Source organism: Leptosomus discolor, chromosome 1, assembly GCF_034619465.1.
Source record: "Leptosomus discolor isolate bLepDis1 chromosome 1, bLepDis1.hap2, whole genome shotgun sequence".
Taxonomy (NCBI): Eukaryota; Metazoa; Chordata; class Aves; order Leptosomiformes; family Leptosomidae; genus Leptosomus; species Leptosomus discolor.
The window spans coordinates 101458522-101480681 of record NC_141391.1 but is presented as its reverse complement, the minus strand read 5'-3'; the positions used below and the strand labels follow the sequence as shown (position 1 = coordinate 101480681).

Here is a 22160-nt window from a genome sequence, read left to right as displayed (position 1 = left end):
CTCCTTTGGAACTAAATCTCCTGTCTATCTGAAGCCTTTTTAGGGAGACTGAACTTATTTTGAAACTGACTAAATTCGAAGTAGTGAGTTAATGGGAGCTGCAGATTAACTTCCAGGATCCAACTTCTGGTTTTGTACCTTTTTTCCCTATTCTTGGTGCCATTGTTTTCCTTTGCCTTGAACAAACAGAATCACAGACAGGAACTGACCATCTATTTTGCTGTGAAAGATTTATGCTAAAATTAATTTAATGTTATTTTGTGAAATACAAAAATTATATGAGAAAGTCTTTCATTAGTTTCCTCATTGTAATGATTTTGGTGTAAGAAAGACAGACCAAGATATCTTGTTGGAAGATGTGTTAGATTGATTTTAAATTCAGCTTCATGAGAGACTGTCCACTGAAGGTTTTCAGAATCTTCAACATTGAGGACTAACAGTAATACATCCCAGCTGTTCCTGAAAGTGGCAGAAGTACTAGCTCAGGTCGTGCTTCAGGCTAGACACCATTTCCTCCTTAAACACATGCATATGCGTGATTTTGGATGCACACACAAAATGGAAAAGAAAAAAATGTCTGCAGGACTGCTTTATAAAGAAATGGAAAAGAACATCAGACTTGGGGGGGGGGGGGGGGCTGTCCCCCTCTTCTATGCTGGACTTCTTCCTCTTTTCTCACATCTGCATTCCTCACGTGAGGTTTTAATTCTTGCGTTATTGTAAAATATCAGAGTACCCACAGAGTTGCCAAAGCAGAGAATGTCACAGGACCTCCAATGCGATTGTCTTTAAACTAATTTACTAATTTCAGTGTACCAGTCCTGTGTGCAATAACTGACAGTGTGTCATTTTAGCTTATGTTTTTTTTCTTCCGGTGACTTATAAATTGAGCCCTTTTTGATTTGTAAGTATAAATATGTAGGATATCTTCCAGTTCCCAGACTGATAAAATTTACTTTCAGAGTCTGGCATCAGCTTAAATTATTTCCAATTCAGCATTGCAAAATGTTTACAGTGAGAGTTGTGTAATCAGACCTACTGCAGTAATTTGGTCAGAGCTTAATGCTTGCTGATGATAATGGGAGAAATTTCCAAAGTACACACAGAAACTTTCTTTCAGTCAGTGTTCACAGTCACAAAGGACTGAGTGTTTTTTAATTGTTTTTGTACAATCAGATGCTGGCAATCTTCACATGAAAAGGGCAATACTGATAATACAAAGATGAGGAAATGAAATAATGTCAACTGCAATACTAATTCTGTGTATAATTGCCTTTTTATGCTATAGAACTGAACTAATAATAGTCTATTTTCTCATGTCAAATATATTTCCATACAGAACAGATGCTCTGCTTGTGAAGCTCTCCTTATTGATGGGCCAAGAAACGTTCTATGGAGCACTCTGGGGCAGTGTCCTGGTCAGCCCATCCATCAGGCTGCCTGCTTCTCTTTTTGTTGTCAACCACATTAACAGAGAGCTGCCTGGAAAACAGCAGAAGCACATGCTTGGCACCGATTATAAGCTCACAGTAAGTTCATTACAATCCTTGTAGAACAGTCTTATCTACCGTAATACCTGCATACTAGCAGATTGTGCCTTCTCTGTATTCGGTTAGAATGAGATGCTCTTAAAAATGTTTTGGAGAGAGAGGAAGAGAGGCTGATGGGAATTGCTTGATATGGTTACTTCATGGGAGCGCCTTACCTGAAATATAGCAGAGAATCTCCCATACTGATTTTGGTTAGCCTGCAGAATGCAAGTCTTCTGGAGCTTCTGCAGTTTCTGGTAATCAGTACTGCACACTGCCTTGAAAGACTGACTGTGTTTTTGAATCAGAAGATAAACCTTACATTTTTTCTCTACTTGTTCTGAATTTTCTATAATACAGTATATACAATGTTTAATGTGGATTTCTCAAAGTGTTTGCAGTCTTGGACAACAATTCTGAAATTTAGGGGGGGGGGGTTGGTTTGGTGGTTTTTTTGGTTTGGTTGGTTGGTTTTTTACAGTAAAATGGAAATCTTCAGTAGGTAGTAATTTATGTTAAACGAGTGATAGAATAACTGTAGTACTAGTTAGAGTACTTTAATATCTGCATTTTGTGAGGCTTCGTGTTCTGTCAGCTGGTGATGTCGCACTGTGACACTCTATTGTTACAAACCCAAGTATTTCATAAGTATTAACGATTCTTTTAACAAAACTTTTTTTAAAACTCATTTTAGAGGCAGGAATTAAATGGATAAGTAATTACCCTGTTCTTTAAAAAGATATTGTTCACATGTAACCAAGTTTGCTTTGTTTCCTTCTTGTGATTATTAACAGTGATTGTAGTTTAAATGTTATCATGAAGTAAAACAGCACTGTGCTCTCTTTTCATTTTACAGATAAAGTCTTTGTGTGTATCAGTGTTGGATTCAAATGTCCTTGTGCAAAGAAACACTCTAGAAGTGATTCTCTTCTTCTTCCCATTTTATACAGCTTTGGTAAGAGGACTATTTTGGTACTGTCGCATGCACGCTTTGTGCGGGAAGGTGTCTTCTGTGAAACCAGTCCAGCTCCTACCTCTGAACTTTGTACCTTCAAAATCAATGAACAGATGCAGTTTCTTGTCCCTCCCATCAGTTTTAATAATAGAGGAGACTCTGCTTCTTCTTTCTTACGGTTTCAAATTAAGATGTGCTTTTACAGTGAGTATTGTGTGATATTTGGAATGTGCTTGAAGTATTCAGGCCTGAGAAACTGCATCTGGAAAAAATATCATGCTCCTTTTTCGAGCAGGATTTCAGCATTTGGAATTGTCTGTGCTAAGCTAAGATACTTCTGTTAAAGACTAGGAAAGAAAATATTGCTTGAAACAAGAGCTGTTTCCTGTAATTTCCTAACTTACCTAGTAGTATAGCTGGTATTTTGAAAGTAGCAAGTAGTTTTAAGTCTTAAGGCATAACATAATGAAGTCTTCAGTATTTTTAGCTTAACTGTAGCTCTGTACCTTAAATATGAAAATGATCACACTTGTGTCAGATTCCCTTTCTTGATATTTGTGGTATACAAAACATTTTGTTGTTGATGGTTGCTTGCCTTTTTTTTTCTGAAACATTAGTATTACCAATTAAAAAAACCCCCTTATTACCAATTTGACTTGTTTGAGTGTTCACAAAGAGCTAAAGTATCTTTGTTTTTCATCCTAGGACTGCAACGAAAGCACTATCCTGTTGCGCAGGGCTGATTTAGTCTATATTCTGTCAGCAGCTACACAGACATTGTTGAGGAGAGACATGTCACTCAATAGAAGATTGTATGCATGGTTGCTAGGTACTGTACAACACACCATGATATTCAATATTCTGAACACCTAAGAGAAAAAAAATAAATCCGTGCTTAAACATGTAATACACTTTTTCAGCAGTTAATGAATGACGATGAAAGTGTTGTGTAGTTGCCATTTATTTATTAAGTACCTGATTAATAAAATTAAGCGTTCATTTGGCAAACAGGTCTTCTCTTCAGAGGTGAATTCATTTCACTGTCCTGAATCACAGGGTATCTGATGAGTTGTTTCTGGTCCTGTCCACAGTTTATTCTGAAGTGGTTCAGTGGACTGAAAGGAGCGGGGTGCTATTTTAATCTGTCTCTTCTGGAAGTAATAGTCTATTGATCCCATGTGGGTTTAATTGTTAAGGAGGGGCTATAAGAGAGGTATAGCTTTTCCCCATCTGCCTCCTTTTAACAGTGTAAGAAGAAGCTAAAAGTGACAGGGCAGCAACTGCAGCCATGTAGTTGCATGAAAGCTGCCTTTGCTGACCCCATGTCTGGATCTGGCCTTAGTTTTGATTCATGTTCAGTGTAGCACATCTGGATGCCCCAAACTGTGGTATGTGGCTGTCCTTGGGCAGTATATGAGCTAGTTTCAAGCAAAATGTTGAAATGACACAGGTTAAAAATGCAGTGTAATGTCAATATTTGTATAAATGACGTGTATGTAGTGCTCTGTGCTGTAGTGTTTCTCTGTACTCCTGATGCCTCTGTTTATCTTATAGGCTCTGACATTAAAGGTGGTACTTTTGCTCCAGACTCAACAACTTCTGAAGACCAGGCTATTTATTTCTTTGGAAAATATTCTAAAGATCTTTTGGTTGAGGTTAGTGTTCATTGTATACAGATGTATTTATGATCCTTTTAAATGTTAGTACAAACTGTGTCTAGAATTTTTCGCTGTGCCACTTGGTTTGTCCTTCACTTTCTGTCCCTAAAGATAACATCCTTTTGATGGTTTTATTTTCATCTATCTAAATGCCTGCTGTGCTATATTATCCCAATATTGTATGTGCTTACAGTACAAATGGAATCTAATGAAACCAAAGGGTAGCATCTTTGATGAACTACCTGAATTATTTAAAAATGCTTTTCTGAATAAGATCAGCTCTTGAGTACAGATGATGAGATGTCATTGATTTGTCCACCCTGTATGGGAAATAAAAGTTCGGTTCTAGTTGGTACTAAACAAAATCAAATTTAGAAACACTTCATGCCTTAATAAAATGGCAGTCTCTCTTCTGCATGTAACCTTTTGGTGTTTTCTTTTTACTAGAGTTTGATTGAAATTTTACATCAGAAACTCCCAGAGTCTGATACAGAGGAACAGCATCAAGCTTATTTGAAACCCTTCCGCATCCTAATCAGTCTCCTTGACAAACCTGAGATAGGTAATGTTGTTTGTCACTTCTCTCATGACTGCTAACAAATGTTAAAACTTGGTGTTCATTGCCTTTGAGAGCAGGACTCAAGACAACACCCTGCACCATTCTTCCGAATTCTGAACGTGTGTGTGTTGTGTATTAGTGTGCAGGGGGCTGTGTTGCTTGCCTTGGACCGTGTTCAAGACGGTGCTCTGGAGCACTCTCTCCAGGTTGTCTCTGGCTCTCCTTGTAGAGTGCGGGACTACAGTGTCTGGAAAAGCAACAGAGTCATGAGAGTCTGACACAAGTGTATAGGAAGGCCTTCAAGGTAGCCTATGGCGGTACTGCTGCCGAAGCGGTACCTGCAGGTGCTCCAGCTGGAAATAACCTGTTGCTGGTGTGGGGAGGCAGGGGTGTCACTGTCAGTGGTGCTATCGGCTTGTGCCAGCCTGACGCTGCTGTGGGAGCTATAGTTTGAGACTTCATGACTGAGCTGAGAAGAATTTCCTTCTCTTCCTTGTGTCATGCGTTTGTCCTGTTCTGTACGTGAAGTTGCCAGCACCAGAAGGGTGAGGCTCTTCAGGTCCTGATTTTAAAGGGCAAGTTCTCTTTTCTATATCAAAAAATTAAGCCAAAGTGACTTAACAATTTTTTAGGATTTAGTAGCATTCTGTAAGAACCATGTATGTACAGATAAGTCTTTGAAATTATAGTCTGTGAATTTGATAGTTATGAGAAGCCTATGGACTGGTTAACTGGCATTTGTTGGAAGCTAATAGAGTCTTAATGACTGACTGGATCCCAAAGTGGTGTTCTAGGTGTTATACAGAGTGGTGACTGTTGACTAAGCCCATAGACTTAGAATAAAATTCATGTACTGAGACTAAACTCTTGAGCAGCCGTTCATTTTGCAGCCTCCTGTATCTGGTAAGCTTATCTTCTTTCATGGGTCAGGAAAATCCTTCTAAGCACAGTTCCTGTTAAAGAATTATCAAAGCACTGCCAGGAAAAGCGACAATTCTGTATTGCTTATCCAACAAATGAATGCTACGTTAGTAGAAACAGCTGTTAGTCTGTTTATAAGACAGTGGTGCTAATGATTCCTTCTGCTGGTTTTAGCTGATTTTTAGCTGTTTTTTAAAAAATCAGTTGCAATTAAAGCCTCTTATATAAAGTGTTTTTATTTCCTGACAAAAAAGCTGAAGAGACCAAGGTTGTTACATTATAAATTTATTGATTAATCTTAACGTTGAAAGTAGATGACATACTACCCTATTATTTATTTTATTTGGCTGACGATCAGTGTTAGTCTGAACTACAAATAAGGGTTATTTAGCTGAACTGTATTATGCAGTTTAACCTTTCTGTTGTAGTTGGCACACAAAATATAACTTCTTGAGCCTTAAGCCAATATGACTTTCACTTCCTTTTGAAATGGATTTAGCAATGCAACTTTTTTTTTTTAAAGATAGCAAACTAAAACATAACAAAAACCTTTGACCTTTTCTGCTACTCTTTAACTTTTAACTTTTTTATTGCTTTTTAAAAGCACTCACTGGAATGCTTTATATACTACTGGTTTTTTAATGGTTCCATGTTTAGGGTCTTATACTTACCATTTGTACACCTCCTCTGTAGTCAATTTCAAATAAAACAAAAAAGTGCTGCCCCTTGAAAACTGGATTTAGTTGTTGGGGCACACCTAACACATCTATACTTTCTTCTTAAAACTGTTTATAAATATGCATTTTTTATATATATATATGTAAGCATTTGAACTTCCTCAATTTTTCTGGCTTCTGTCCCTCAAAATTTAATCAAAACTACTATGTTAAATGTGTATTAGGAAATCTGCTTGTTTTCCTTATGGATACAGATGTGGTGATTATTTTTGCCACATGAACTGCGGATTTATGGTTATGAGTATGCCCACTTACAAATGACTGAAGTGGAGGTGCCTTACTGAAGTGACTTAAGTGTAATATAGAACCAGTGCTATGGCTTTTCCATATCTTGAGTTACATTCCAAATATCACTTTAAAAAGTTCCTAAAATGAACAATAGGTGGTATTTAACTAGAATTTAAAACAAACAAACAAAAAAACCCACAAATATTTAACTCCATATTTAATTTTATTTTAACTGGAAAGTCTGACTTTTAAAAAGCCATGTAAGCATTTTCTTTTTACTTGGGTGATGGTGTTTTTTTCAGTCGAGCTACCCCTAATTTAAGCCTATACAAGTTTGTAATTGAGCTGCCTAGCAATCACTTTGGTACAACTACTGGATTCTTTTTTTCTTTCAATTGTAGGGCCGCAGGTTGTTGGGGATCTGTTCCTTGAAGTTATTAGAGCCTTTTATTCCCACTGCAAAGATTCACTTGGTTCTGATCTCAAACTTAGCTACAATCAAAGTGGCAACATACTTGCAAGGTAGAACAACAAGTTTTTAACTACGAACTGAAACTATCATTTATATAAGCTAGCTTATTAAAATCTAACCAGTTTAAGAAAGGTTAAATTTTTAACAGTGACCTGTACAGAAGATGAGATTTTTCTGCTTCCATTTTTCCAAATAGATGCTTGATTTCTCTTTGATTAGCAGCGAAGAAAATGAAGTACACTGCATATGACTGGTGTTGATTAAATTCAGTTATATTGGCCAAGAATCAGTCTGGTGACAGAATTCTCAGTCTTTTGTTTTTCAAAGTTAAAGGCTTGATTTCTTTCTTCTGGGAGAAAGATACTCAAACTCTAGCTATTCCAGAATGACTTGGTCCTTGATTTAAAACAATCAACGTGTTTTAGCTTCTAGAAAAAGCAGGGGGGAAAGATTTTTAGAACACATCAGCTAACACTGTGATGTGCACACTCTTAGAATCTTCACTGACATCTGTTTCTCTTTTTCTTCCTTTTTTTTTTTTCTTTCACACAGTGCAATCAAAGAGAACAAAAATGCTTCGGAAATTGTCAAAACAGTCAATTTGTTGATCACATCCTTAAGCACGGATTTTCTTTGGGATTACATGACCAAATGTTTTGAAGATTGTTTCAGGTGTTTACACTGTCAAACAATAGTGCTGCTCTTAAAAATGCTATTTAAGAGCTATCTGTGTAAGATAATGAAGTTTACTGAAGCATTTAAATTCTGGAAGGGACATAACACATGTTAAAATCAGGCAGATATGTAAGTTGCATCCTAAAATAATTCAGGAATGCAAACAGGTAAACAATTAGATGGAAATCTGCCCCTCTACTCCACCCTGATGGGACCCCACCTGGAATACTGCGTCCAGCTCTGGAGCCCCCAACACAAGAAAGACATGAAGCTGCTGGAGTGAGTCCAGAGGAGGGCTACCAAGATGGTCAGAGGGTTGGAGCACCTCCCGTATGAGGACAGGCTGAGAGTTGGGCTTGTTCAGCCTGGAGAAGAGAAGGCTCCAGGGAGACCTTATAGCAGCCTTCCAGTACCTGAAGGGGGCCTACAAGAAGGCTGTGGAGGATCTTTTTACAAGGGCCTGCAGTGATAGGATGAGGGTTGATAGTTGGAAGCTGGGAGAGGGCAGGTTTAGACTAGATACAAGGAAGAAATTCTTTCCTGTGAGGATGGTGAGGCACTGGAAGAGGTTTCCCAGAGAAGCTGTGGCTGCCCCCTCCCTGGCAGTGTTCAAGGCCAGGCTGGATGGGGCTTGGAGCAACCTGGTCTGGTGGGAGGTGTCCCTGCCCATGGCAGGGGGGCTGGAACTAGATGATCTTTGAGGTCCCTTCCCACTCAAACCAATCTATGATTCTATGAAACTAGCAACCTGAGAACAAAAGAACTTACTTTCAAAATGGCAGCTGGAGGAGGAAAAGGTTTGGGAGGGGAGGTGGAGAGATCTTCCTTGGAAGAACAAGTGGTTTTTTGAAGAAGAATAAAGATATCTCTTTATCTCTTTCTAATATAAGAGATTATACTTTAAGTAGTAAGATTGTGTATAGCGATTCAATCTGAAAGTTATAAGCACTTTAGCATCCCACATGCAAGCTACAGTTTAGGTGGTTTTGACAGAATGTTTTATCCTGCTGTATTAGAAGTCCCATTTTACTTTGCTTCAGAAAGCCTAGCTGTTCAGTATTTTGTGCTGGTTTTAATGAAGCTTTTTTATTGTAACAAGAATTTTGACAGGAAAAAAGCTTACATAATAATGTTTCTCTCAATCCAGAAACAAAACCACACAGATGAGATATTCTCATGAAAATATTAGTACTCCTCCTACAATTTCAGAGCTCTGCACACTATTGGTGTTTCTTCTTGACGTGATTCCTTTGGTAAGGCAACCTGAAGTTAACTGCTTCAAAGTCTTAAGAAACTTAAAATCAAATAATTCATATTGTGATTACTTAAAATGAAAACAGGCGAATTGACATACATATGTGTATGCATGCAATGTCCTGCGAAGTATAGTTTTGTGTGCTGACTTACGGCTACCTGTGCTACTGCCTAGCAAAATAAAAATTGTTCGCATTTTAAAATATAATGATTCTATCAAAGGAATGAAAATGTGTACCTTTTGCTTCTTGTGTAAATAATTTCCTGGGATTTTTTGGTCTCTTAGTAGCTGGCTGACTATCATAAGATTTTTAGGGTATGATTCAGTGTTCATAATGTAGAATGAAGAAAGAAGGAATAGCATTGAAGCAAGTTTGTACGGCTTAACCATTCATGAACTGTCTTTATCAATCATTGATCAGTGTTGCTAGACAGCTGAATAATAATAAGTGGTAACTATTTTAAACAATGCTTATTTATTTTAGGAACTCTACTCTGAAGTGCAGACTCAGTATCTCCCACAAATGCTTAGCTATATGGTGCAGTCTCTCATGGAAAATATGGAAGTCTTAGGTTTACCAGAGCTCACTCATGCCTTAAAGACCTGTTTTAAGGTGCTTAGCAAAGTGCAAATGCCCCCTTCCTATTTGGACATTGAGACAGGAAGTGGAAATGGGGTAAGTGTTTTTCAACTACTCATAGCTGTTTAAAGTTGTTAGTGACATAACTTATTTTAAAATGCTAATTCTCCTAACTTAAACCTAGATAACTGTAGCAACAAATATTTTTGAAACTTACCTTCTTTGGCCCCTTCCAGAGCTATCTGATGCCTTGTCATTCTTGACTTGTTTGAATTATTTGTGACAGTGAAGAGTATAGTCTTTTCTGAAACTGGGGCTATAATCCTACCTCTTGAGAAGAATGTGTTCTTAACAGTTTTGAAAAGGCACTCAGCATCATGAAGTTGCTAAAGATCCAAGTTGCCAAATTAAGACCAGCTTTACAGCTGGTTATGTCTGCAAGACTTTCAATTAATATTTTAGTTTAAGACAATGTGGTATTATTTGTGTGCAAGAGACCATAATAGGGAATGAGGAATAGATGGCATAAAGCAATCACACAAGCACAGCCTGACAAAGTTTTGCAGTAGAACGAACATGTGCATTTCACTAGAAATAATGCAACATATGTAACAATGTTCTAGTAGTGAATTGATTTCAAGGAAACATTTCCATTTCCTAAGTAGCTGTAGCTATGGGTCTGTTGGCTCATCTGTTTGATGAGTCAAGGTGTGAGGATTATACAAACATTTGTTAGGTTTAAATGCAATTGAATTGAACTGCTTACAAATAACTATGTCTCGTGATTTTTGTAAGAGTAATCTGTATCTGGAAATTGCAAATACTAGGGGTTTTTCCCCTGTCATTGCTGTTCCTCAGTGCCTGACACAGTTCTACATAGTTTAAAATGATCTATGCAATGCCGCATTCACCACATTAACATTTCTGTTTTAGAGCCCAGTGAAAAATGAAAATGTGGACATAGCCTTGGAGACTAAGTCTGTGCTGCCGGAGGAGGATGAGACTTCGTTCCCTCCCCTGAAGTCAGAAGACAGTGGCATTGGTCTAAGCACTTCCTCCCCAGAGCTCTCACAGCACTTGGGGTTGCCAACTGTGACCCTTGAGAGAGATGATGTCTGGAAGAAAGGGGGGAGCATTCAGAAGACTTTGTATTGCATCCAAGAGCTGGTTGCCAAGTTTTCCAGTAAATACATTTTTGGGGTGCAATTTCAAGAAACAAGTAATGAAAGCATCTCAGCAATGAATCTGAGTGGAAAAGAGAAAAAAGAGAATGGCTACAGATTACCTGAAAGTGCTAGCAAGAAAAAGAGCCCATGGGATGCAAAGCAAATCACTGTACCTCAGTTTAAACAAATGCTTTCAGACTTGTTCTCAGTTCGAGGGTCACCGTTCAAGAACAAGAGTTCTAATCCTCTTCCTTCTGACTGCAGCTTTAGTAATAAAAAGGAAAAGGAGGAAGAAGAGTGGGACTTAGAACAAGTAATGCTTGTCTTGGGACCCCTTAGAGGTGACTGCAAGGAAGCTTTCTCTGCGGCTTGTCATCTTTTGTTGGATTGCACTACATTCCCAGTCTATCTTTCAGAGGAGGAGATGGAACAGTTGTATCTCTCTCTGTTTCAGGTTCCTGGTAAGAAAAGATTCCTTTACTGGGCAACTTGAGCATTTGAGGGTGCAAACAGCAGTGTGAACTTGGCTATTTGCAAGATGTGACGAGGGCCAGTAGTAATTCCTTTTGACAGGGCTGAAGGCAAGTTGCACGTGAATTAACGACTTGCCCACATCAGCATTTGTTTTGTGTCTTGCAGCTGGGGGACAATTTTTACCAAGCCTTTCAAATTCACATTCTTTTGAAAGTTTTCACTACAAAACTTGTAGCTGAAGGAATGAAAAGACCTTCTGGCCTGTAGAGCCTCGTGGCATGGTTCAGGATTTTCAGGAAATCCGTCCCCCTCCCAAAAGAAAAAAGATGTGTTAGAGGAAGGTGGGTGTGGGTGGAAAACTGGAGCTGTAACCCATAACAGAAGAAAAACATCTCTTTCCCTAACCCTCAGAATTCAAAGGAGTCCGATGCCAGCTAACACATAAGAATAGTCTTGTATAATTGGAGGGCCTGTTTGTTCTGGGAATTCATTCATTAGCTTAAGGAGGAGCAGTTATTGCCTTGAAAGCTAGTTGACAAGATAGGTTTGTAGTGAATGGAGAGGTGAGAAACTGGAAATTTGGGTTCTTTTCCTAACCTGACTATAAATTTCTGCTGTTTTCCTTAGCGAAGTGATGATATCATCTTATATATCTATAATGACATCATTATAGACGTCATCTACATGGATGAGCTGTCTGCCTGACATAGACGCTTTTGCGTATTTGCAGCGTCTTCCCTGTGGTCAGCAATGTAGCTGAACTTAGAAGGCTTGCTTTCATAGCTGGTTTTCTTTGGAATATCATCCTAGGATTATAGAAGTTTATTTTCAAGATTCTTTTCAACTGCACACCCTGGAGACTACAGTAAGGTTTAAAGCCAAAAGGAGAGAACCTCTGATAATGAAGGTCTGGGTTGAATGTGATATAGAAATTGCCTGATGTCAAGAAGGAAGAGTGGTCATTTTGTTCTGGTAGTAAAGCTGTTAAAACATTTGGTTTTGAAGCCAGAGGTATGAACTCGTACTTCAGATTGTCTCCAGTCAAACCTTAATAAAACTTTATCTGATTGATTATTCACTCGGGAGGGGCAAAGATAGCTTGACTCAATGTTAGCCATATCAGTTCATTGTATGCTGCATGGTTTCTGAAGTGATATGTCTCAATGCTACCCTTGGATCAGCAGACCTCTGTTTGTTTTGACAGTGACAGCTGGAAAACAGCAGCTGTAAAAACTAGTTGTGAATAAACATAAACTGGAAAGCAGAAGTCCACTAGTTAGTGGGTTACTGAGGTCCTGCAAGGCTTTCTGCTGGGAGAAATAGGGAAAGAATATAACTTGCTTTGAAGCAAGTCTCTTCTGAAGTAAAAGGGACTTGATAATAGTATGACAGTTAGATTTGAGCAGTCATTTTTGCCTCTTGGTCCTGTGAGCTTGATTGAAGAATTCTTGAAAATGTGACCATAACCTTGAGAGTATTCAAAAACTTTTTTCTCACTTATCTTCTCAGGAGGTTGTGATGCCAGCTTCCCTCTGTGGCTGAAGTCCTTAATGACAATATGCTGTTGTGTGAATGACTGCTATGTTCAGAATGTGTCCATCTTCACACTGCTGGAGGTGATCAACCATTCCCAGTCACTGGCGCTTGTGATAGAAGACAGAATGAAGAGGTACAAAGTGTCTGGCCACAACCCCTTCTTTGGAAAGCTACAGATGGTCACCCTTCCTCCCATTGCTCCTGGAGTTCTAAAGATCATCTCAGAGAAAACAGACTTCTACCAGGTGTCAATTTTCGTTTTCTTTTTTACCACCCAACTACACTGAACCTCTAAGGGTGGGGTGGGAAGCAAATGTTATCTGTATGGATGTTTGGGGGCAGCATGTTTGTGTTAAAATGACACACTGGCGCTTTTGGTTTTTTTTTTTTTGCTTCCACAAACAGTTGCATTGTTCTTAGTGTGCTTCCTAACAGAACATTCAAAACTGGGAGTTTATTTTCAAATTGCTAGTTGGTTTTGTGCCGAAATTCTTGAGGGGTAGGTATAGTTGTTTTCTGACTTGAAGGGTTTGGTTTCATTAGCTGGAAAGCTACACTTTAGAGAACTTTGATACCACTCTAAGTTTTTAGATAAAAGAAAATGTTAGTGGGCAAATAATAATGAAGAAATTCTGTCCTCCTTGTTTTGAGTATATATGTTTCAAAGATGCTTTCCTTCTGACCATTTATTTAGTGTTAGTATGAGAGTTGGTTCCAAGGTCTTTTTCTTAATTACTGTGTTTCCAATTGCTGTGCCTGACATATGTACAATCTGTTACGCCTTGACCCAGAAAATGGACGCAGAAATGCCTTTCTTAACTTCTGGTGCATGCACATTTGAATTACCTGTCCTGCTAGGATAGGAAAGTTGCATTCCTTTAGGTCTGAGTGTATGACCTGAATTCTAGCTCTTTGCTAAAGTAACACGATTTGGAAACCCCTCTTGGTAATAGAGAACATTTATGCAATGGAAAGCTTTTAAGTCAGGGAAGAAATGGCACGTCGTAGTAGTAGTAGTAGTATTAATTGTTGTTATTTTTTCCCTAGAGAGTAGCTTATGTGCTCTGGAATCAGCTGAACAAAGAGACACGGGAGCATCATATTGCATGTGTGGAACTGTTTTACAGGCTGCACTGCTTGGCACCATCAGCAAATATCTGCGAAGACATTATCTGCCACGCACTTTTGGATCATGATAAAGTAAGTCTTGTATTCACTGAAGCGCCTTCATTGCTGTAGAGTTGTTCCTGTGCTTCCCAGACTGCCTCCAGTTCCCCTCCACCACCCGTCTTCACTCCCCGTGGTCCCTCTGCCTTCCAAAAGTCCTACAGACTCTGTCTGTGCCTTTACAATTCCCTGGGATTTATTCATCATAGGACTACTGCTAAACTTAGTCCCTGGATACAAGCTCTATCAGTTAATACTGGAGCCTTTTTAGTTTCATCCTAAATCATGTAATACCTAAAAACTAGCAGGTTTTGTCAGTGTTTCCAAACTGACCCAGCTCCACCAATAATTTTATTTTGTGTTGATTTTGTAAACTTCATATTCGAACAAAAGATTTTATTACCTTGTTAGCGTATGTCAGCATAATGTTGACCCTCTGTCCACCCTAGTATTTAGATCTCATAAGAAAGCTATATTTTAAGTGAGTTAGTTAATAATTATTTTACTTGCCTAGTTTAATGACACAGCAGTTCCTTAATAACTTACAGTATATTTGTGAGAAGTGCCTTGCACAACAGAACTTAAAACAGACACCTTCATTCTTTGGTATTGTTTTCATATCTTTGGTTTTGCAATTTTGAAACTTAAAAGTTTTGAAATATTTTAAAAGCGTTCAAACAAAATTACCAATAATAAACACTACCTAATATACCAATGTCTTCCTGTTTGTCATCCAACTTTTAAACCTCCCTAACACCAAACCAAGACGAAAATGTTTAAACACAAGAGTCCTGAAATACATTTTTGGTGTATTGGCAAGTCTTTTTTTTTTTTTTTTCACTCTGACAACCACTTTGGCTGTTAAGTTTTGCTTGTGCATTCGCAGATACATGGCATTTTGGTTTAGTCTGTTGGAAAATACGAAAGTGCTCTCAAACTACCTGAGAAGGATTAGCAGTCGTCTGCACAATAACTGTTGTTCTGCTAGAGGTTTAAAAATCACTAAAACTTACTTGGAGATAAATGCTGCAAAAAAATATCTATCTGTCTTGTTTCCTTGCAAAGGGGACAAGGCTGGAAGCACTGTTCAGATTTTCTGTCATGTGGCATCTGACCAGAGAGATCCAAGGCAGCAGAGTGACTTCTCACAATCGATCCTTTGATAGGTATTTTCTATTTCCACTGGCTTAGACTTACGTTTATGTATTTAACAATATCATGCTTTGTTCTATTCTTTTTTTCTGAGGTAGGAAAAAGTTCTCTGTAGAGAGAACAAAAAATGAGCAAAAGGAAGATCTTCAACTTCCTTGTGCTATTATCTTTGCAAACCACTCTGTGTGCATGGTTCATTGCGTGAAGGATGTTGCTGTAAAAACAGAAAGAGCTTCATATATGAAGAGTAGCTTGCAGACAAGTTTCTGCATAGCAAACATTTTTTATCTTGGACCAGGTTAGATTATTTTTTTTTCCCCAAGAAAATAGAACCAGCTACTTGTGCAAAAATAAATAAATAATAAAATGTTATTTTAGTTTTACTTCCTGTTTATGAGATCATAATATTTGTATAAAATGAGACAAAAGCATTAAGCGTCTTTCTGAATAAATATGTGAAATAACTTTAAAACATGCTGCTTTTCTAGAGTGTGAGTATATGTATGGCCTTGCTTCTACAAATGCATGTGTACTTGACCTCAACTCGGTAAAATGTGCATGATCAAGCTATTGTTAGCAGACGTGAGCCATTGGCTGGTACTTATTTGAACATGCACTATGTCTGTTCCCTGCCACTATTTTGTTGTTTGCATTAACTTTTTTAGGGATTTCAATTGTACTTCTTCGTTCTGATTTCTCCACTCAGGTCTCTGTTTGTGGTACTGGACAGTCTCAATTGTTCAGATGGCGCAATTGGTGCTGCAGCACAGGGCTGGCTGATCCGTGCTCTTTCACTTAATGATGTTGCACGGATTCTTGAACCAGTCCTGCTGCTGCTGCTTCATCCAAAGACACAGCGCACGTCCATCCACTACATCAAACAGAAAAATTCAGCAGGTAAAACTGTTCTTGGACTGAAACTGTAAGTGCTAACATAGCATTGCATACTCCTGAACACCTACTGAAGGTAGTCTCTGAAGTGCAATGGTATCCTATTACCGTGAGTTGTCTTGTATCGGTTCCATAGATTCCTCCTCATCCAAGTACGTCTAGTGATGCCTAAAACAGAGTTCAGGAGTAAGTCATGCTAGTTGAAGGCCTAATGATCATTTCTATTATGGTGGCTGCACCTACACTGATGATTTGGATTGCTCCCTGCTTTGCTCTGGGATCTAGTCCCCCACTTCTTATTGCCGTTCCCAGATGATCCACACTGCATGTGTGTTCACTGTTCACAGGATCCCTTCTCGAGCAAAACTAGGTCTGCAACCAAATGAAATCTAGGAGCAGTCTGGTGACTATGTCAGTCCAGGAACTGTTCTAGTAGGCAGGATGGACAAGCAAATCTCACTTTCTCTGCCCAGTCTTGCCCCAGCACACCATGCACCCTCATACCATGTTTCTTTATTCAGAAACCATGTTAATGATTCCCTCAGCATCTTGTTAAAATAATCAGACAGGTTGTGAGGAACATCTTGCTATTTAGGCACACCACACACAAAAAAAAACAGAGGAAAATGCAAACTTAGTTCTGCTAGCTTCTAAAAATTAAAATTTGTCCAAAGAAGATCCATCTTGAATCAAGAGGAGAGCTGAGCCCTTGTGGCATATGTCTTGAGGTATCCCAGAACTAGCTTGTAGAAGCAAAGAGAGATGTTTGGAATTGAAGATGACCTCCAGCCACCCAAATTTAGGAATACGGCAGGGCATCTTTACCTTGAAAGGCTAAACTTGACAGTTGGAAGATGTCCATTTTAAGACCTGTAATGAGAACCATTGTGAACCACATCTGTGTGTCAAATGTGGAACAGGCAAGTGTGACAGAGCTGTGAGGAGTAGCTGAGGCAGACTGAGACAGGTATGGAGCCAGGCTTCATTCCAAGTGTGGAGTCCTATGGAGGCTGGAAGTCTGCTCAGGTTTGGGATTGCTGGGAGTAGTATGGATATGAGACTGCACCATTTGGCCCAAGTAGCCAAGGTTGTTTCCTAGAGCAGAGCAGGAAGTCAGTGGAGAAGTGTCTGGTAATTTTGTGTAAAGAAACTTCCATGTCACCCGTCTTGTCTCATTACTCTCAACCTAGATGTCAGCTTGCATAATTGTTTTTCTGTCTTTATTGGCAAATAGTTAGATGACAGACTATAGCATCCAAAGGGACCTGTTTATTAGATGCTATACAAACACAGAGCTAATATATTCCTTCCTTGTTCCACAGCATGAAAACAAGGAAAACATTAGCTCTTAAAAAAAATAAATTAAAAAAAAAAATTAGAAAATTCCTCTATTGCTATCCTTCTCATTTCCCTTCTGATCTCAACAAACATTTTATACTTGGGAAGCATAAAAAATGAATTGTTACATCTAGGGAGTCATAGCGTAAAAGAAACAGCATGTGCTTTATGTTTTAATCCTATTCTCTTGTGCTTACAGTAGGTTAGGACTGCCCTACCACTTTAAAAAAAAAAAAAAAAAAGATCATTTTTGCCTTAACCCTTAACTGCCTTGCAGGTTTTTTTCAGCTCCATTTGTTATAATTAATAGTAGACTAGAGCAGAGTAGCTCTTTAACCTTTTTTTGTTCTCACAGTGATTTATTCAATATAAAGCATGTTGTGTGAAATAAATGATTATACGCTTTTTGAAAAAAAAAAATTTCTTTTCAGAAGATATACATGATTGGCTTTGCAAGAAAAAGGCCTCTTTGAAAGAGTCTGGCATCTCTGAGAGCAATTCCGAGGAAAACCTTCCATTGAGCCAGTTTACTACCGTGGATAGAGAAGCAATTTGGGCAGAAGTGGAAAAAGATCCAGAGAAGCCAGAGTTAAAAAATGAACAGTATGAAAACGATGGCTCTTGTAATCCTGTCATCTTACATGAAGTAGATGGTGACCATGATAATAGTGAGCACACAGAATCAGCAGACACCAGCACAGGCCATGACAGTGAAAATACATCCTCTTTTTCTGCTTCTTTGGAGTTGCAAGAAGTGAGCAATGAGGGCAATGACAGTGCTGCCACTGATGGCAAAGAGACTGCAAACCACATGAGTTCTCCCAATGCCTGCCTTCCTGAATGCTCCAAATCCAGTATAGCCCTAAACCTTGTGCGTGCTGACTCTGAGAGGACTCAAGCATCAGAGTCTCTGTCAAGTGATGAAGAGGTGGACCTGGAACTTCAGGAGATTACCCATTCTAGGTTGCTCAAGCAGCAGAAGGAAAAACGGGAGATGGTTGAGGCTCTGTTCAAACACATGCTGCTATATTTGCAGCCTTATGATTCTAAGAGGGTATTGTATGCTTTTTCTGTTCTGGAGGCAGTGCTTAAAACAAACCCTAAAGAATTTATTGAAGCTGTAGCTAGTACGAGTATGGATACCAGCTCCACAGCACATTTGAATCTCATTTACAATCTCTTAGCTCGCCATCAGGAAGCTCTTGTAGGGCAGAGTTTTTATGGCAAGCTTCAGACTCAGTCCCCAACCATGTGTCCCCATTCTCTTCTAATAGAATTGCTCACTTACCTCTGTCTCAGTTTTCTGCGCTCATATTATCCATGCTACTTGAAGGTCACACACAGAGATGTGCTTGGCAACAGAGATGTTCAGGTAAAAAGTGTGGAAGTTCTGATCAGAATGATGACCCAGCTAGCTACCATGGCAAAGGCACCAGAGAATAAGAGCATAGAGTTCATACGCAGTTTGCTAGGAAGATGCAAAATTCAGGAGTTTGTTCTTCTTTCTTTGTCTGCATCTATGTATACAAGTCAGAAACGGTATGAACTGCTTATGGCAGATGGAGTTAATAATGTTACTGAAGAAGAACTCTTTGAAGAGAGCCTAATCAATTTTGGGCATGACCAAATATGGAGTGAACACCCACTCCAGATTGAGTTGCTGAAGCTTTTGCAGGTACTGATTGTCTTGGAGCACCATCTTGGACAGACTCATGAGGAGCAGGAGAATCATCCAGACCTCTCTAAGGAATGGCAGCAGGCTCTTGATTTCCAGCAGGCTATTGGTGCAATGCAGTATGTCTATCCGCACCCGATAACTTCACAGGGATTATTCGTCTCTGCTGTGGTTAGAGGTTTGCAACCAGAGTATGGCTATGGGATGCATCCCACTTGGGTAGGCTTAGTCACATGTTCCCTGCCCTATTTTGGGAAGTCTTTAGGCTGGACTGTGGCACCATTTGTTGTACAGATCTGTAAAAACCTGGATGAGCTTGTCAAACAGTATGAAAATGAAGCTGTGAAGTCATCTGCAAAAGCATCTGCAAGGTAAGAGAAGTCGCAGTGTGGGATTTGTTCTGCTGAAACCTTTTTAAGTTCCTCTTACTAGAGTGTAGTGCATGGTGATTTACTGGTTTAGCATTGTGGCTCCCAGAGTTTGATCCTCAAACCCTGCTGCACATGCAGGCGTCTGTCCTTTGAGCCCAGTAGAGGCAGTATTGTTGCAGCAGGGCTCACTGTGGTTGCAAGAATGACCAGCAGCTGTGATACTTCCTGTCCCCCTCTGCCTGCCATCCAAGTAAAAAGAAGTTCCCAGTTTTGACAAGACTGAGGATTTTGGAGGACTAATTGAGGAGAGACGCCCTGGAGAAGAAAAATACAGTGATACTGTTCAGAACAGGCAGTAAGTGAAAGGAGTAGGGAAAAATAATTGAACACTAAACATTTATGGTCAGGTGGGGAATAACTTTCTGAAAGATCTAGACAAGGAAACGGGGTTGTCCAAGCATAGTCTGTGAATCCTGTATTGATATTCCTGTCTGGTCATTCCAGTATTTTTTTAACTATTGAACAGAAACATTTCTACTGGAATTTTTAATCAAGGAAATACAACTTTGCCTGTTAACTTTTTTTTTTTCCTTCCCCCCCCCCCAAGCTTAACTTCTAAAAGAGAAAATGTTACTCCTGATTACCCACTAACCCTTTTGGAAGGTCTGACAACCATTGGTCACTTCTGCCTTCTGGATCACCCTAATCAAACTAAAAAGGTAAGTACCTGGTGCCTCATCACCAAGCAAGTGCCTCAGCACTTGTCAAAGCATGCGTCACTTTTTCATTCAGAGGTGCATATAAGTAGTAAAGCGCTTGTATGAGAAGATAACCTTAAAGAAGCCTCATAGCACACCAAAAGTAGTGAACTAAGTAAAAGTGTGAGGGAACGGGACTGAACTTAATTTTTTTGTTTGAAGACAGAAAAGTTAATTTAAAGCAGAAGATGTTTATGATGATCTTGGTCACAAAAATATTAGTCCTGTGTAGCTTGTCTACAGTTGCTCCGTCATTTACAAAGTCTTGTATTTTCTTTTGAGTTGATAACATGCATTTTTTTTTCCTATAACATTTGTCAGAAGAGGATATTATCCTAATAATTTCCTAGACAAATCAATTCTCTCTGTGCCAAAATAGTGAACAGCAAACTCAGTAGACCCTAATAGCAGCAGTTTATTTCAGAAATAGAAATTGAGTTATTTTTAAAGTTGTCATTGCAAAAGGTGACTATAATTCTCCTAATTATAGAATAAGAATAATCACTCTGTGGTGCATAATATAATGTATTTTAATATTGCTATTTTTGTTTTTTCTAGTCATCATGTTTAGCTGAACCTGCAAACCTGAGAAATGCTAGGAATGCCATTTTGGAAGAATTGCCTCGCATTATTAATACCATGTCCCTTCTTTGGAGCGTTATAAAGAGGGAAGACTCTCAAAAAAGACCAGCTGACTTCTTTGGATCAACTAAAGGCTCTTCTTCGGTCTACTTTAAAGCAACCAAAGTAGGAGTTCTTTTAAACTGCTGTGTGTCTCGTTATCCTTATCATCCCCTTCCTTACCAGTGCATTTTACACAGAGTTCGTAGGAATAGTTTTGCCATTCCCAGAATGGTATCAGACCACAAAGTACTATTGAAGAACTCTCATGAGCTACAGGCTTGCACAGTACCTACCTACAAAAGTAGTTGGTTTTTTTTTTTCCCCATTCTTTTTGCCCTTCTGCACCCTTAGCTGATCTGTTTAAATATTGCTTTTTCTGTGAGCTTCCGTAATAGCTGCTGTAGAGCCAACTGCCTCTGAATTGTCTGCACCTTCCACAGCCAGTAGAACATGTTCCTGGAGGAATAAAATAGTAGACTTTTTCCTTCTTCTGTGGATATTGGTAAATCATAGTATTGAAGAGAAGAATATAACACAATAAGTTATTTTTTTCTATTTTGCAATCCGTTTTCCAACAAAAGTGCCTTGAATCTGTAAGAAAGATACAATAACGCGTAAATAAATTGTCAAAACTACTCTGACTGCCAAGTATATAAAGAGATTCTTTTGTTGTTGTGTACTTTCTGAACATCTTGGGAAAAGGAAGAATGTTTTACAGACTGAGAGATAGCCTTTGCCTTACGAAGATTACCATTGACAGTTTTGGGTTTTTTTTTTTCCCCCTCTGCAGACATTAAGAACTAAAATACTGGACTTCATGAATCCATTGACAGCACAACTTGGAATCCAGTTGATGGCAGCAATTGCAGCAGTATGGAATAGCAAGAAACCTCACAGGAATCAAAGTAAAATCAAGGTGAAACTAAAGAAAGGCACCCTTAGTTTTCCAGCGTAAAGGCAAATGTTACATTTACATGATCAGTTAGAAACTCTGGGCTTGTTTATAGATACTTTGTGGTTTTTTACATGTGACAACAGCAAGCCACTGAAAAATTGCAAATGCTCTTATTTATACTTAATTCCACAAAGCATCAGGACTACAATTAAACCTAAATAAGTTATCAAATAAAAAGGATAGTGTGGCACTTTGATAGTGATAGCCAAGTTTTCTATTCAATACTGGATTGCAATCTTAGGATTGCAACTTGCCAATTGTATTTTAAAGACCTTGAATCAGCTTCATTTCCAGAGAAAAGTGAGAGTTGTAGTATTCTCTGGAACTAGGCATTTATTCTGATTAGAACACCTCTTTCTTTTCTGCTTTCATTTGAGCGTAATGAAGTTGTTTTCATGAAGGTGTTGGGAGACCTGTATATGGCAAATTGTTGCATGCTGGATTTAACTTGTCTCATTTATGTTTTGTATAAGTATTGATATTT

The 22160-nt window shown here is 38.7% G+C and overlaps 1 protein-coding gene across 2 annotated transcripts in view; it reads left to right on the top strand.

Annotated features, from left to right (window-relative positions):
* DOP1B (DOP1 leucine zipper like protein B) overlaps window positions 1-22160 on the top strand; it is a 47148-nt gene that overhangs the window by 11461 nt on the left and 13527 nt on the right. Inside the window, exons 4-21 of one of the 2 annotated variants that reach the window (XM_086482385.1) lie at window positions 1340-1529; window positions 2386-2484; window positions 3190-3313; window positions 4039-4139; window positions 4590-4704; window positions 6989-7109; window positions 7612-7731; window positions 8882-8987; window positions 9474-9665; window positions 10503-11196; window positions 12722-12990; window positions 13793-13945; window positions 14978-15078; window positions 15771-15961; window positions 17725-19339; window positions 19947-20058; window positions 20656-20844; window positions 21512-21637. In XM_086482385.1, coding sequence (XP_086338511.1) covers window positions 1340-1529; window positions 2386-2484; window positions 3190-3313; window positions 4039-4139; window positions 4590-4704; window positions 6989-7109; window positions 7612-7731; window positions 8882-8987; window positions 9474-9665; window positions 10503-11196; window positions 12722-12990; window positions 13793-13945; window positions 14978-15078; window positions 15771-15961; window positions 17725-19339; window positions 19947-20058; window positions 20656-20844; window positions 21512-21637 — 4618 coding nt within the window. Of the gene's footprint in view, window positions 1-1339; window positions 1530-2385; window positions 2485-3189; window positions 3314-4038; window positions 4140-4589; window positions 4705-6988; window positions 7110-7611; window positions 7732-8881; window positions 8988-9473; window positions 9666-10502; window positions 11197-12718; window positions 12991-13792; window positions 13946-14977; window positions 15079-15770; window positions 15962-17724; window positions 19340-19946; window positions 20059-20655; window positions 20845-21511; window positions 21638-22160 lie in introns of both variants that reach the window. The other variant, XM_086482377.1, reaches the window with a different exon arrangement.